This window comes from Trematomus bernacchii, unplaced genomic scaffold, assembly GCF_902827165.1.
Source record: "Trematomus bernacchii unplaced genomic scaffold, fTreBer1.1, whole genome shotgun sequence".
Taxonomy (NCBI): domain Eukaryota; kingdom Metazoa; phylum Chordata; class Actinopteri; order Perciformes; family Nototheniidae; genus Trematomus; species Trematomus bernacchii.
The window spans coordinates 1678332-1692228 of record NW_022987685.1 but is presented as its reverse complement, the minus strand read 5'-3'; the positions used below and the strand labels follow the sequence as shown (position 1 = coordinate 1692228).

General features: G+C 42.0%; 1 protein-coding gene and 1 non-coding gene across 3 annotated transcripts; one reads left to right on the top strand and one right to left on the bottom strand.

Annotated features, from left to right (window-relative positions):
• The first annotated feature begins 551 nt into the window (after window positions 1–551).
• On the top strand, window positions 552–12049 carry prox3 (prospero homeobox 3). 2 transcript variants are annotated; one of them, XM_034136750.1, is made up of 7 exons: window positions 552–919; window positions 3628–3705; window positions 4412–6189; window positions 6302–6409; window positions 8140–8252; window positions 8703–8808; window positions 10201–12049. In XM_034136750.1, exons 3-7 carry the CDS (start codon window positions 4414–4416, stop codon window positions 10372–10374), a joined length of 2277 nt encoding a protein of 758 aa, XP_033992641.1. In that variant the 5' UTR covers window positions 552–919; window positions 3628–3705; window positions 4412–4413; the 3' UTR covers window positions 10375–12049. The 2 variants fall into 2 exon arrangements, with proteins under 2 accessions (XP_033992641.1, XP_033992640.1); XM_034136749.1 differs by having other exon boundaries at window positions 6296–6409.
• Window positions 7760–7833, bottom strand: trnai-aau. Its single transcript has one exon. It is a non-coding gene; the product is annotated as a tRNA-Ile (tRNA).
• Window positions 12050–13897: the final 1848 nt, after the last annotated feature.

The following is a 13897-nucleotide window of genomic DNA, read 5'->3' as shown; positions in this document are numbered from 1 at the left end:
CATTTACAATACTGGAGGTGAGAATATGCTGCTGAAAATCTGTGACTCTACTAGTGTGGCTTCATCATTACAGTTCTTTAGAAATGTTCTTCAGTCTTACCCACCTGTCTATACAAATCCATTTTTCGAAATTATATTTCTTGCTCTCCATTAATTTTTTCTATGTGCGTTTGAAAATCTAACACATACTTTGACAGTGCCACGTTTTTTTAACAACTTATTGTTTTCGAAAGTAAAAGTCACATTTGTTAAACTTTAGGATGAATTTGTTTAGCAACACTTAAATGCTTTTGCCAACATCATGGTCATGCATCACCCACAAGTACAGCCAAGAGCAACAAACTGTTGCTATGTGAATTATCAAAAAGGCTGCATCCATCTAATATCGGTGCGTGTGTGTGTGTGTGCGTGCGTGCGTGTGTGCGTGCGTGCGTGTGTGTGTGTGTGTGTGTGTGTGTGTGTGTGTGTGTGTGTGTGTGTGTGTGTGTGTGTGTGTGTGTGTGTGTGTGTGTGTACTGGGGGTCATGCCAACATGGGAGGGACCGGACCGTCAAGTGGCCAGCTCTCGAGCCTGCTCGCCCGCCCACCGCGCGCCACTCCACACCGGGAGCAGCGCGTGAGGATGATGCCAGCCAGAGATAGATGGATGGAAACTGCACCGTGACACAACTCGAGTAAAGAGGAGGTGGCTGATGAGTGAGAGTAAAACTGAGAGAGTTGCGGAACAAAGGACAGATAAAGAGCGGAGGGAGCAGGAAATAACCGGAAACTCACCGCTGGCTGCTTCTCTTCTGACCGCACCGATGTCCGAGGCCCACCCGGTGCCAGCTGAAAAGTGACCGAGGCAAAGCGCACAGGAGCGGCCACAGGAGTGAGGAGCTCCCGCTGACATCGCTGGAGCTCTTCTCGGTGACTGAGAGTAAGTTAATTTTTTTTAAACTTAAAAAATTATAACATTCTCCACCTTTAATAAGCTTCGAGTTACGGCTCACTGTGTTTATTCTCTTTTTACACTGCGACATTAGTCCACCGCTGCCAATTAGTCACAGGACGCACTGTCACGGGCGCGCGCACACACTAACACGCACACACTTACTAACAGCTCGTGCGTCAGAATGGCCAAAGCGGATTTCTCGCGCGTGGCATCACCGGCAGATGTTGCCACGCGGAAGCTTCAAACATAAGCTTCAAACATTATATAAATTATTCAAAGTAACCATATTCCCACGAGATAAATAGATAGATAGATAGATAGATAGATAGATAGATAGATAGATAGATAGATAGATAGATAGATAGATAGATAGATAGATAGATACATTACAGTAATAATATTTAAAAAGTGATACATTTTTTAGATATTTAATAATTTAATAAATAAATATACAATTATTTAATCAATAATCAAACCATATGTTTTATTTAATACTTTTGTGTAATTATAACAAATTAAACATTATCAGGCCAGATATGAAAAACAATATATATTAATTTATCTTTTTAAGTTTTAGATACATAATGTACCTGTGTAGGTATGATAAGCCCAGACAAATGAAAAAAAGTCTTCGTCGTGATAGCAATTCTTTCCCCAGATATTGTTAACTGACAGTATGCAGAACAATCTGCAGTTATGGTTCATATATCTATGCTCATTTGTTCTTTATTCATTTAAAACTGCCTGTAGTATCAGCCCATGCACACAGATTAGAATGAACAAATATAGGCCTACATTATTTAATACCAGTGTGTGCTCTATTGAGCGCGAGTTGTCAGTTTTCCCAGTGACGGCTACAGCAGTCCAAGAGTGCCATTATTAAGTCTAATCTAGTGGTTAACAGCTTTCACTTTCATTGCTCGGTGTTCATATTTATGCAGCTTTCCGCTGGCTTTGAAAAGCTAATCTGTCCCTGATATAAGCGCATTGGCTGCTTTGCCATCTGGGCTGTATTATAGTCGAGAGGACAGGGCATTTGAATAATTGATATTTAGCTATTTATAGTGGGATTATTCTCTTCATGTTGCACCATGGGGACCAATGCACTGATCTATCTATCCATCTATCTCTATCTATCTATCTATCTATCTATCTATCTATCTATCTATCTATCTATCTATCTATCTATCTATCTATCTATCTATCTATGGCGTAATCATCAAGTAACTCAATCCGCCTAAAATGTAAAATACTGTGTTCACATTTTGTCTTCCTACACCTCTTTTTCATCTGTCCATTTATCATCCATCCATCATTCTGTTGGGTGAGTGCTAGTGTATCCATCTGAAGTGGATTAGGGGTGTTATCAATGCTAAGTAGGACTGCTGTACACACACACTCTCATATGCATACACACACATTGAAATACACATGCTACTCTCACTCTATTTCACTCCCAGAGGACCATTGACCATTGTCAGCCTCTCTCAAGCCTCTTTCTCTTTTGTGCGAATGTGTGTGTGTGTGTGTGTGTGTGTGTGTGTGTGTGTGTGTGTGTGTGTGTGTGTGTGTGTGTGTGTGTGTGTGTGTGTGTGTGTGTGTGTGTGTGTGTGTGTGTGTGTGTGTGTGTTTGACGGTAAACACTCTGATCAAACAGTGCTTAACAAGCTGCCTGCACTGATAACAGAGACAGGAGAGGAAGAGAGGATGAGAGAGGGATAGAGAGGAAGGAAAAAGGGGGAAAGGGGCGTCGGGATAGAGAGGAGGTTACGTACTGAAAAAAAAGATAATGGGGCTGTGTTTGTTTTTAAACTTGGTTAAATAGTGAGATGTACTTTTTTTGATATACTTTTACTTACTGTGGAACAACCACTTACACTGTTTATTATATCTGCAACAATTAGTATTATTTGGATAATCAATTAAGACATTTTTCATGGAAACATGTCAGAATATGCCATTTTAAAGATCTCAAATACATTCCAGCTTCTCTCTGTACAAAAAAAATGATATTAAATGGAATATTTTGTCAAAACAAGACATTTTTCTGAAATGTTTCTAACATTTTTAAGAACAAAGGATTCACAGATAAACCTTGGCACATTAATTGATAATACAAATAATTGTATGTTGCAGCACTACTCTAAACATTAGACTTTATTTCCAACGACTGCTTCTATGTTATTGTTTTACACAAAATAACTTGAACTTGTTATTCATAAGCCTTACGTCTGCTTTTCTGTTTTACAAGCTTTTCCAGCTATTGTATGTGACGCCATGCAGAAGTACCTATTGTCGACATTTTCCAGCTATAAAAACATGTGTTATCACTACTTTGTTATTGTGCTACATGGCAAGTTCCACATCCAAACACTGTTATCGCCCTCCATTTTGTTACATGTGTTTTTATGTGCTTTCTTAGACAGCACACAGTTGATAGAAACAGGAAAGGTAGTTTGAAGCGAGGTGGTGATATGATACAAAGATCATGGGCCAGATGTTAACCTGCTGCACCCCCCTTTCTGTCCCCCTGCACACACTCCCTCTTTCTCTCTGACTTCCATCGCAGTTAGGTCACTTTCTACACGGTGTTGTTCCCTCCTATGTCATGTAAGAAAGCTGTATGTGCCATTTAGGTATTCATCTCACTGTGCTTAGCTGCTCAAAACTGTCCCATTTTTGATATTTTGCAGCTTTATGCGAGGACGTTGCAGCCCGTTTTTATAACCACTGTGTCCTGTGAGAGGCTGGTGACCTGTTTTACTGTCCAGGTAAGCGGAAGTCATGTGCCAGGCACACCGAGAGCTATTCACATCTATTCATTTGTCAACATCGTGTAGTCACGGGTGCAAAACAGAACATTATTTGGTATTTTTTCTAAGTGAGGAAAAACATGGCCCTCAGATGCAGTAAAAGTACAAAAACTACACTGTAAAATACAAGTCAAAGTTTTTTATTGAATAGTAAAAGAATGCAAGTATAATCACAAAACTGTATCAAAGTTTTCAAAGAGCAACGCATAAAAATGGCTCTTATATAACATCATAAATGTATTATTACTCATGCAGTAATATATAAGCAGGGGATTTTCTGTTGTTGGTTCTACACAAGAATGTCCTTATGGATTAATCAGACGGCTGTTTTTTCGATTTAAAGATCCCACTCCCCTCTTATGCAAAACTGGAGATAATCTAATTGTTGCCTTGCATACTGGCCGATACAAGTACCACTCCGATACCGGCACAAATATAAATAAGATTATTGTTCTTTTAACAGCATCATTATTGCACATGTGCAGTACATATCAAGCAGAAGAACGTGTGTTGTTGTTGTTGTTGTTCCTGTGTAGCGTAAATGAGCTGATAAATGATATTGGATTGTGCATAGTGATCCAGGATTTTAGGCTACACTAGAGGCTTTTTAAGAACTACAAAAACATGAATGCTGTCTTTCTCTCCTCTCTGTGTGTCTCTGCAGTGATGGATTCCCCCACTGATCTCTTCGAGGACTCTTCCCCCCAGATTCACGCGTTCGCTCCGTCTCTCAGCTCCACAGATCTCCCTGCTCCACCCAGTGCAGGGCGCCCTTCTCCAGCCTTCAGACCCCCGGGTTTCCCCCTCATACACCACCTCCTCCAGCCGGGTGGAGCACCCCGGAGGATTGGAGGGCAGCTCAACACAAACCTGAGACAACAGGAAGACAGAAACTTAGAGGAGGGCAGAGGAGAGGTGGAGCAAGGGACAGATGGAGGAGATGAAGGAGGAATGGAGGGAGAGGACAGCTTAATGGGGTTCAAGAAGAGGCACAGCGATGCTGCGCTTGCGGCCGAGTGGAGTCAGGACGTCCTGAAAGTGAAGAGGATGAAACTGGAGAGCCGACCAAAAGGCGGAGAGGCGGAGGAAGGAGGCAGGAGGCGAGAGGGAGGGAGGGAAGGAAGGAGGAGAGAAAGGGAGGAGCTGAAGGAGCAGCTGGATGAGGCGAGAGAGAGACTGCAGGCCCTGCAGGAGAAAGTATGGAGGGCTTTTGGGGAAAAGCACATGGCAGAGGAGGAGGAGAAGAAAGGGAGGTGCAGAAACAGAGAAGATGGAGGAGAAGATGCCGGACTGATGGAGGAGGAGGAGGACATCACAGAAGGGATGTACGATGAGGAGGACATTGAAGGTGGAGATATGGAGAAGGAAGCTTTTTCTCTTCTTTCCGTTTCCCCTTTCGACAGCTTCCACAAACAGAGAGAGGAGCGGCAGAAAGACGGAGAAGGGAGGATGGAGAAAGGGAGAGGGTTGCACCTGGAGGGCGTGATGGAGGAGGCAGGGTTGTGGTTGGACTGTGGCGGTCTGGTCAGAGGAGACTGGCATGGAGGGGTGGAGGACGAGGGTGAGGAGGGAGGGCAGAAGTTCGCTCAGGCGCTGAAGGTGGAGCTGGGCAGCGCCGTGGCCCGAGTCATCGACCGAGTCCTCCGCCTTTACACCGAGATGACGGATCCTTCCTCTCCTCCTGCCGCCATCTCCTTTCTCCCGCCGGGAAACGATGGCGGGAGGGAGAGGGGGGTGTGGATGGGACTGTTAACACAAGGAAGACGGGAGGAGAAGATGAGAGGGAACGAGGAGAAGACGGGGAGGCAGGATGGAGAAAGGGAGAAGCAGCTTCAAAACAGGAGCAGTGGTGCTCCGCCTCACCGCTCTGAACCCTCAGATCTATCGATGCCATTGGCTGTTCAGAGGTCACCTGACATACGAAAAGCCCACCCCCTCCTCGGGCCTCCTCTCTCTACTCACCACCCGAACCTCAGCCTTCATCACCCTTCTCTCTCTCGCCCTCCTCCTCTTTCTCACCCTCCCCTCCTGCCTCCATCTTCACAACCCAAAGACCTCTCCACCTCCTTCCACCCTACCTCCTGTTCCTCTTCTTCTTCCTCTTCTTCCTTCCCTGTGCCTCCCCCTCCACCTCCTCCTCCCCCCCTCCCTCTCCCCCTTCTCCACTACTCCATGCAGCAGCTCTTCTCTCGCTCCCTCCACCACCATCAGCTCCCCCACCTGCCCCCGTCCCGCAAGGACTACTTGAACTCCGACCCTTTCTTGGAGTTCTCGTCTCACCCCTCGTCTCACCCCTCTTTCCCACCGCTCCCCTTGCTCGGTCACCTGGACCCCTCCCTCGTGCGCCACGCTCACGGGGGCAGAGAGAGGGGGATGAGGGGTGACGGGGGGATGAGAGGAGGAGGGATGGACGGAGGAGAGCTCTACCTGACTGCTGGAGGAATATCCTTTTGTCCGCAGTGGGGAGGAATGGGGGAGGGAAATGTGTTTCTTTATGAGTGTGTTAGTTTGTGTGTGTGTTTGTGTGTGTCTCCTTAACTGGCCTCATGTTTACACCCAGGAGGGATTGTCTCCTTGCCACTTGAAGAAAGCCAAGCTCATGTTCTTCTACGCCCGCTACCCCAGCTCCAACACACTCAAGACCTACTTCCCTGATGTCAAGGTGTGTGTGTGTGTGTGTGTGTGTGTGTGTGTGTGTGTGTGTGTGTGTGTGTGTGTGTGTGTGTGTGTGTGTGTGTGTGTGTGTGTGTGTGTGTGGTGTGTGTGTGTGTGTGTGTGTGTGTGTGTGTGTGTGTGTGTGTCAGGGTTATTATCTACACATTACATTAAAACTCAAATGAATGAGACAGCATGATTGTCCATAAACTCTTGTGACATTGAACCACAGACACTAAACAAACTTGAGATTCCAGGAGATGGCGCTATGCCTCAATCATTTCACATCAGGCAAGATTAAACATTAAACTTTAAGGTCATTACCACACTGTTCTTCAACCATGCTACATACGATTCAGACTGATACTAATAATTGGCCTTCACAAAAAAGTTGTAAAACTAAATATTTCTGAAAAAATAAAATATGTTTTTAATAAATAAATTCATTCATTTCAAAATGATTCTTACATTAGTGTGTTTCCCATCACAGTGCTGGATCAAGATTTGGTCCATTATTGAGATTTAAAAAATAAATAAATAATAATCGAAATCTGATCCTATTTTACCTAAGTGACTATTTTATGGAAATGTACACTAAAATGTTGTCATTTTAGATTAAATACACTGAAGGAGATATTTCACTGTTTACATTTCCAATACTGTTGAGTGGTTTGACTTATTTTATTGCACTTTATTGCAGTTTGGCAAATTACTGGGAGTGATTAACGGTACGTCGACACGGTTCCGTTGCGTGCTTCAACGGAGACGCTTCCCATTCACTTTGAATGGGGTGACGTCAAGCTTTGCGAACTGCATTGTGGTTCCGTCGCGTCGCTTTGCCTCCGTTGCTCGCTTCAAGAGTTGAGAAAAAAAAATCAACTTTTCAAGCGTCGACGGAAGCGCCAGCCAATCAAATCATATGCCAGTACAAGCTCTAGCCAATCAAACCGCGTGCTTGTGTGTCTGGGGCGGGAGATTAATGTGATTGGTCGTTGGCCGCGCACCAGACATGCCCACCGGCAAGCTTCAACGCGACGGAACCGTGTGGACGTACCGTACGTCCACACGGTTCCACGGTTACTGGCATATGATTTGATTGGCTGGCGCTTCCGTCGACGCTTGAAAAGTTGAACTTTTCTCAACTTTCAAAGCGAGCAACGGAGGCAAAGCGATACGACGGAACCACAATGCAGTTCGGCAAAGCGTGACGTCACCCAATTCAAAGTGAATGGGAAGCGTCTCCGTTGAAGCATGCAACGCTGCCGTGTGGACGTACCGTAAGTAGCTGACACATAGAGTATTTGTGTTATTATTAAACTTTGAGTTGCTAACACTTATTACTCCCCTAAAAGCAACTTGGCCAGTACGGGTATCGAACCCGCGACCTTGGCGTTATTAGCACCACGCTCTAACCAACTGAGCTAACCGGCCACGCATCAGACCAAATAAGATGGCAATGTGTTTGTTCACAAACAAATTCAATCACAATAACAATTCAATAACAACAAAAAGTTGTATTAACAACCAAAGAAAGAAGTGTTGTTCTCATTCATTGTGATTATGTGTAAATATTACCACTCTCCACTATGACAGATTAAAACATTAGCTACTGGCTCAAGCTCTCTTTGAAGTCAAGTTTTATAGAATTACCGCTGAATTAAATGATTTAATGGGCTCTCCTCGCTTGCTGTCCACCCTGCTCACTTCCTGTCCTGCTGTTTCCTGTCCACTGTGCAGTTTAACCGCTGTGTGACCTCGCAGATGATCAAATGGTTCAGTAACTTCAGAGAGTTCTTCTACATCCAGATGGAGCGCTTTGCACGGCAGGCTGTCCGCGAGGCTCTCACCCGGTGGGTTTCAGTTGGCACCGGTTAAAGTTAAACCCGTTTGCTGCAAACTTCTATTGTTTCCCTTGGTTTCATAGAGCTGGCAGTTTGTCATGGAATTTCTTTATCTTTGTTGATTCATGCTTTACATGCTGTGTATATGCTGCATATTTGGTAATTGTACAGAGAGGAGCACAATGACTAAATTGTTTTGTATCAGGCTTGAGGTTTTCCTGTTTTATGCAACAGTGTTTTACAATATAATTGTGTCTGTGATGTCCATTTATTTGTTCAAGTGGTCAACATTTGCCACAGTGAATGCATTGTACAGGACTGTTATTGTACTTAATGGAACCATAGAAAGGATTCAGGAGAGGGTTTTTGGTAAAAATAAATGTATAAAAACTACAAAAAAGTGTCCAGATGGATTTCATGGTGATGTAAATGAGTGTGTTTGTCTGTGTGTGTAATTAGGGATGGTGCGCCTCGTGTGAGCAGAGAGGGTCAGCTGCGAGTGGGCCGTGATACGGAGCTTTACCGCATACTGAACATGCACTACAACAAAAGCAATGTCTACCAGGTAAGCAGAGTGTGTGTTTGGGTGGGTGCTTTATAATCGGTGTAGCTGTAAGTGATGCTGTTATTTAATGTTATCGATTCAGTCTGATACGCTTCTAGGTTTCTTTAATGGCAGTATGTTTGAGCATCCCTTTGTAAATACAAGAAAACCACAAGGTAACATGTACTGTATGTTTATGTAGAGACATATATACAAACAGGATGTATTTATAAAACTGTATCTGCTACAATGTCTATAATGACATAGCCTTGGTCTGTCCAGAGCTATTGTATACTTTCATAATTGTTTATATTTAATGGGAAGTTGTTCATTAGTTGATATCATTGTTTGTATTCATTTGAATTGTGAGGATATATTTCCAACATACATGCACAACCTTTTTATACTCCAATTTCATTTCAATTCCTTGGCATTTCTAGTGTAAACTGAGATGTCGCCCAATGGCAACGACATGAAATATCTTTCTCAAAAGTACTTTGGTCAGTATGGGTATACGAACCCGCGACCTTGGCGTTATTAGCACCACGCTCTAACCAATGAGCTAACCGGCCATGTTTGGCATTATGTCATATGCTGACTAATTTGCAACTACTTACTGTACAATATCACCTTGATGAATAAATGTTATTCTTGTAACTAGTTGTGTAGAGGATCTAAGGACAATGGCTATGTGCTTAGTGGCCTATCACTTTAAATGAGCAATGCTGTAAAGAAGAAAACAAATGTACAAGGCAGATCTGGGATCAGGGAAACTCCAATAGGTTTAATGAGGCCCAAAAATGTAATAGAAAGTGCAGCTACACAGGTGTTTTGAGTTAACTGCTGATTAGGCTCAGGTTAAAACAGGGAGCTTTGCTGCAGACATGTCTCTCATACAGCAGGATGAGCACAGGTGTAATTAATAAACCTAATGATGCCCACGCTCCATTAACAGTTCCAGGGCCTAGGTATTAAGCTTTTCATTAGTGTTATTCTGCACATTGTTGCTACAATATGACATTTTGCAAATCCTGTTATGTAAGGTCACCAAACTCCATGCACTGATAACAAAATATATAGGGGTGTATCATGTCTGCTCTTACTGGATATGTATATGTATTATCTGCTTTCTATTAGGGTCTAATTAAAAATGGGACAAATGCAAAATAAAAAATGCTAGAATACTGTATGAATAAAAATATGATCATGTTTAGTATTGCAATTATTGATTACATTTATGGTTTTAACTGCTGTCTGTATAATACCAGAGCTGACAGGGGCAACATTTCCAACATTTAACTCTCTGTTTTTTTTTTATGTGAATTGTTTCTCATTTCTGTTGAGATTTCTAAAGTCCTAAATCAGTGGACCTTGAAGTATTTTGTCTTTTGACATTCACATTTCTGTGTGCAGGTCCCAGAGAGGTTTATCGAGATATCCGAGGTGGCACTGAGGGAGTTTTACTCAGCCATCTGGACCGGCAGAGACAGCGACCCCTGCTGGAAGAAAGGCATTTATAAAATCATCTGTAAGATGGACAGTCCCGTACCAGACGCCTTCAGACTGCCTGGCTGTCCCATCGGCTGAGGATCAAACCACTGTCATCTGGTACATGTATACAAACGCATGCATAAAACACAAACTCACTACAAGAGGGGAATTTTATTAAAGCATTCTCAATCCCATACTGTGAGAACTTGTAATCAATTCTACAATTTCATTCATTTGGAAAAAACATAAGAGTATTTCATGTGCATGTACAGAGACATACATGCTCAAAAACACGGACACACACTGGGTGAACACTGACACTCAGTGCTGTGATAAGAGTCTTGTGACCGCACTTACGGAGGAACGTGACCGTACCATTGAATTACAACGGGACAGAACCATTTACAAACATTCCTCACCAGTCAGCTGACTCGTGAATTCCCAGTGCTGCTAAACGGGTTTGAAAGAACTGTCAAGAAAATAAGAGTTTCTGCGGCGACAGAACTGGAATACACTGATTTAATCACAAGGGAATCATGGAGATATGTTTACTTGTTGTGTTACCATGTGATACATCATTAATTCTCTTGAATATATAGTATGCATTCCTTCCCAGTCTCTTGCAGATGATTGCGTTTTACAAGACCATTCAATGCATCCCTCAGTAATCAAATGTACGGCTGACCAATGTTTACCAAGCTGCACAAGTACTTGTTGCAAGACAAAGAGACCACAACCTAAGCACATTTTCTCTCAGATTAGGGGCCCCATTCTCCTCATCATTACTTTCTATTTCAAAGAGAGGAGTCTCAAAAATCTACATTCCTATTAAACATTTTCCTGATTAAAAAAAAGTTAGTAATGTGTTGTAGTGATTAGCAGTTTCTCACTCCCAAATAATTTCGATGCTGCTCTCCCTCAGGGGTGTAGACAGAACATTAAATGTGATTTTTTTGATTGAAACAGTTATTGTTGCCTTGTGTGTGGGCTTCTCTGGAGTATCAGAATTACACTTGTATTTAATTAGTGAGTCCTGCAGCTTTAACATTTTAGTTACAGATATATTTCCATGTCTGTGAGAATGCTTTCCCCTTTTTTTCAACAACACAAGGCTTTTATATTTGCATTTATTCAAATGTAAAGGAAAAGATGGGGACCAATCTTAATTAATGTTACATAATATATTACAAATGTTTGGGGAATTGTAAGATTTTCAACTTTTAGCCACCTATCAGGGCAGTGGTTTCAGTCAGTTGTGCTTGTATATCCATCTCTTTGTTCAGTATGGAATAATTATATAGCTTTTCTACATGATGGCACAATGTAATCTAAATGTAATTAAAATTCTGCAAAAAGAAGGCCAATATATTGAATTTAAAATATTTAAATTAATGTTTTGTTGTTAACTTGATGTTATCTTAATGTTTAAATATTCACTTTTTATTTCCTTATGTGATTCTTATTGCACAGTTATTATATATGGACATAATGTTTCCCAAAGGTATTACAGAAACTTTGACTATTTACTGTATATCATGACTCTTTTATCGAGAGGAAACGTGTTGACTGACTGCTATTTGTGACGTGTTTCAGTGCATGTTTCCTACATCACATTTTGTATTGTGATCTCTTCTGTTTCCGTCATTGGTTTTATTGGTCTCTCTTTTATATTGTACATATTCTATTGTTTAGATCTGTGCCTCATTCAGACTTGAATTGACGTGATTTTTGGTGTTTGAACTTATCAGTGAATTAAAGTGATACCAGGCTATAGTGTTGTGATGACTGGATCCACATTACACACACACACACACTTACACACGTACACACACACACACAGTCCTGCTAGCCAACACTAATACCATCACACTTTAAGCCTTTAATCTAACAACACACTAAAACACACGCATTCTCATTGGATGTTAGCTTTGTAAGAGGCTCAACCCACACACACACACACACACACACACACACACACACACACACACACACACACACACACACACGCGCACAAACATGCGCACACACACACACACACACACACACACACACACACACACACACACACACACACACACACGCACACACACACACACACACACGCACACACACACGCACACACACTTTCTCTGGTATGCTGGAAACGCATCCAAACCACTGAAATCTTGTAGAAAACAGCTGCTGTTTTCTGACACACAAGCTGGATGAAAAGTCTTTAAAAAAAGATTTATCATTTAATCATCAGCTTTTAAATTAATCACCAATTATCTTTGATAATCCATACATCAGCTTCAAGAGATGAAAATAAAAATGCCCAATTTTGCTTTTCCTGTCTACCCTAAATGTAAACATATCTTTGTTCACAATAGACACACATAAATGCAAATGTTCCCTATGAAACAATTGTTTCCCTTTTTTTCCACTTTAAAAATCATACAGGTCACATTTCAGCTGTTCAAAGAAATGTGCTTTTTATTAGCTGGTATCTATTTCCGCAATGGCTTTTTGAAACCAATTCAATTTTAAGGCTGTTACTTTAAATTACATTAAAATTTGCTTTTTTGCACCGCAACAAGAAAGCTATTCAGTTTTCAAAGAACGCTTCACATCAGAAAACATGTAAAAGAGCCTTTTGTGGCAGAACTGGCACACAATATTAACTTTAATCCTAACTGAAGACTGTGTACAGCCTATCAGCCCTGAATAGGGGAACTCCATCAGTGCAGTAATTGTATTCAACTTGCAGAAAATGGGGCGAAGCCTGCGAGCTAGTTCAGGCAGTCAACTCGAGCACTTATGCTGCATTCATACACAACGCCCCTTGCCACTCTACAACCAACCAAACAGAGTCTTCTTAATATGCCGCTCTATTTAACCTGCCAGATATCTCTCTATGCATTGCTTGCTGCTGCTATTGCTGCAGCTACTCTACGTCGCTGCTGCTTGCCTGCCCCACCACCACCCCAGCTTCCACCCCAGCTTCCACCTGTAGGCTGTAGGTTAGTTATTTAATCATCACTCATCGTGCTATGTATATCTGTGGAGTGATGAGGCCCGAGCCTAGATGCCAAACTCAACTATATGCTGCTTCTAAGAAACATGTTAAAGAAACACGTGAGTTGTCTGACTGAACTTTGTTCATCGTATGACAAGACTCTAAAGTAAAATTACAGGAAAACACAGTGTAGTGCTGTTTCATTGGTGCAATCTAAGCATATACATATTTATTTGAAAAATGTGTGATACATAATCAATGGGTTATACTTTTGACATGTGTCGGTGCCAGGTAATTATTTACTGGCTGCTTAACGGTCTTGAAAATGGTGTTACATATATCAGAATAGCATGGTCATATGACATAAGTCACAAGGTCTGATTAGGCATCACCCACACACACACACACACACACACACACACACACACACACACACACACGCACACACACACACACAATGACATGCCTGCTAGTAGCTCAACATTTGACTAAAAGTCTTGCCACCTGATAGTGTAGTAACACATAAACGACTTTATTATCAGACATGAATGTATTATAATATTACTTAATATGTGTGTAAATGTTTGCATTTGCATGAATGAAAAGCAGGTTCAGCATCCCTTC